The sequence below is a fragment of the Trypanosoma conorhini genome (assembly GCF_003719485.1).
Source record: "Trypanosoma conorhini strain 025E chromosome Unknown Tco_14.4_contig_00892, whole genome shotgun sequence".
Taxonomy (NCBI): domain Eukaryota; phylum Euglenozoa; class Kinetoplastea; order Trypanosomatida; family Trypanosomatidae; genus Trypanosoma; species Trypanosoma conorhini.
In genome coordinates, this window is record NW_021704961.1 from 1 (window position 1) to 1,658 (window position 1,658).

At 60.1% G+C, this 1,658-nt stretch overlaps 1 protein-coding gene across 1 annotated transcript; it reads left to right on the plus strand.

Annotated features, from left to right (window-relative positions):
• Window positions 1–749: 749 nt before the first annotated feature.
• On the plus strand, window positions 750–1,604 carry Tco025E_08843 (trans-sialidase; the record flags this gene model as incomplete). Its single annotated transcript, XM_029375679.1, has 1 exon — window positions 750–1,604. The coding sequence occupies one exon, from the start codon at window positions 750–752 to the stop codon at window positions 1,602–1,604; it is 855 nt and encodes a 284-aa protein (XP_029224272.1).
• Window positions 1,605–1,658: the final 54 nt, after the last annotated feature.

The following is a 1,658-nucleotide window of genomic DNA, read 5'->3' on the forward strand; positions in this document are numbered from 1 at the left end:
ACCACCTCACCGTGGTGCCAGGGTCCAGTACTCTCGATTATACCGAGGGGAAGCTAAGAGTCGGTCCTTCCTGAGTGCTACTACGTGTTGGAAGGTCTAGTACCCTGTCCAAGGGGAACCGTTTCGCATCATTATCTCGTTCCTGTATTGGGAGTGGGGATGCGGGTAGGTCAAAATGCACAGATGCTTCGATGGAGTTAGGGCATCGAACGGAGACCCTCCATCAGACAACGTGCTCTCCGCCGTTGGCCTGCGCCCGCAGGTTTTCATCTCCGATCAGCCGCGCAAGCGGCACAAGGGGGTTTTAGTGGGTATGGGTGTACTCTCCAACATCGAGTCCCACATCACCACGGTGTCAGACATTGTGGTATGCGTAAGTGCATTTCCTCCTCGTTCTGTGGGCGCTCGACCAACGTCGGTTGTCGTAAAACGCACACTGAAATAAAAAAAAAAAAAGTGCCCGGACCCACGATGTTGGGCCGATATCTACTGCTGATTCGGACCACGCCCCCTTCAGCTCGCTGCTGTACACAAGAGATGAGTTGTTTGCCCTCTACTCGAAGGTGGGTAAGAGTGGAAGGTCAGACAGCCTTGTCTTTGCGCGCCTCCCGCAGCAGCTGCAGCGCATCAAGTCAGTGCTGCAAACTTGGAAGGACGTGGACGCCAGAGTTGCAAAGCTTTGCGGCCCCGCCGCCACCCGCGCTGCTGCAAATGGCGCCGCAGAACCCGCTGCTGCCTGCGTCGGTACGATGCCAACGGACGGGCCGGTTGGGTTTTTGTCGAACGGAGGCAACAATACTCACTGGAAGGACGAGTGCCTTGGGGTGAATGCCACGGTGTCTGGAGAAGCAACGAAGGTTGATAACGGCTTTGAGCTGGCAGGGCGTGGCGCATCGATTGTGTGGCCGGTGGGCAGAGGACGGCGGAATCCCGGGCAGGGTTCTGTGGGCGAAGAGTTGACTCTTGTGGCGACGGTGACCATCAACAAAGCGCCACCGACCGCCACCCCACTGCTGGGCGTGGGGACAACGTTCACTGTGTTGTATCTGGGGCTGTGGTACGACGAGCAGAAGCACTGGAGGACGAAGCTCAGATCAGAAGCAGGAGCGGATGCACAAACGATGGCGTGGGAGGAGGGGAGGGCATACCGAGTGGTGCTCACGGTGGAAAACGGCACGGGCTCGGCGTACGTCGACGGGCAGTTTGTGGGGACTTTGGAGGGGAACCCTCCATTTACTGATGTGCTTCCTCCGCATCTGCCTCCCCCTGAGCGACCTCAGCGTGAGAGGCCGCCGGAGAGGGTCTCGCACATCCTCGTTGGGGAATACAGGTACGGCGAAGTAAACGCAGAGTTCCACGTGACGGTGAAGAACGTCTTGCTGTACAACCGCTGCTTCAACGCCAGTGAGGTTGCCGCGCTGGAGAGGAAAGAAGAGGATGCGTCGGCGCCGGGCCTAAACAACGCCTCCGCCGCACTTGCAAAGGAGGCTGCGGGCAGAGTGCAGAGGGAGGCTGGGGGCGGCGACGGTTCTGCGCGCGGGCGTGTGTCTGCGGTGCTCTCGCTGCTTCTGCTTGGGGTGTGGGGCCTCTCCGCGCTGTGCTGAGCGGCGGTGGCGTCGCTGGACCGCGGCAGGCAGAGGGAACGCGTGTGCGCCCCC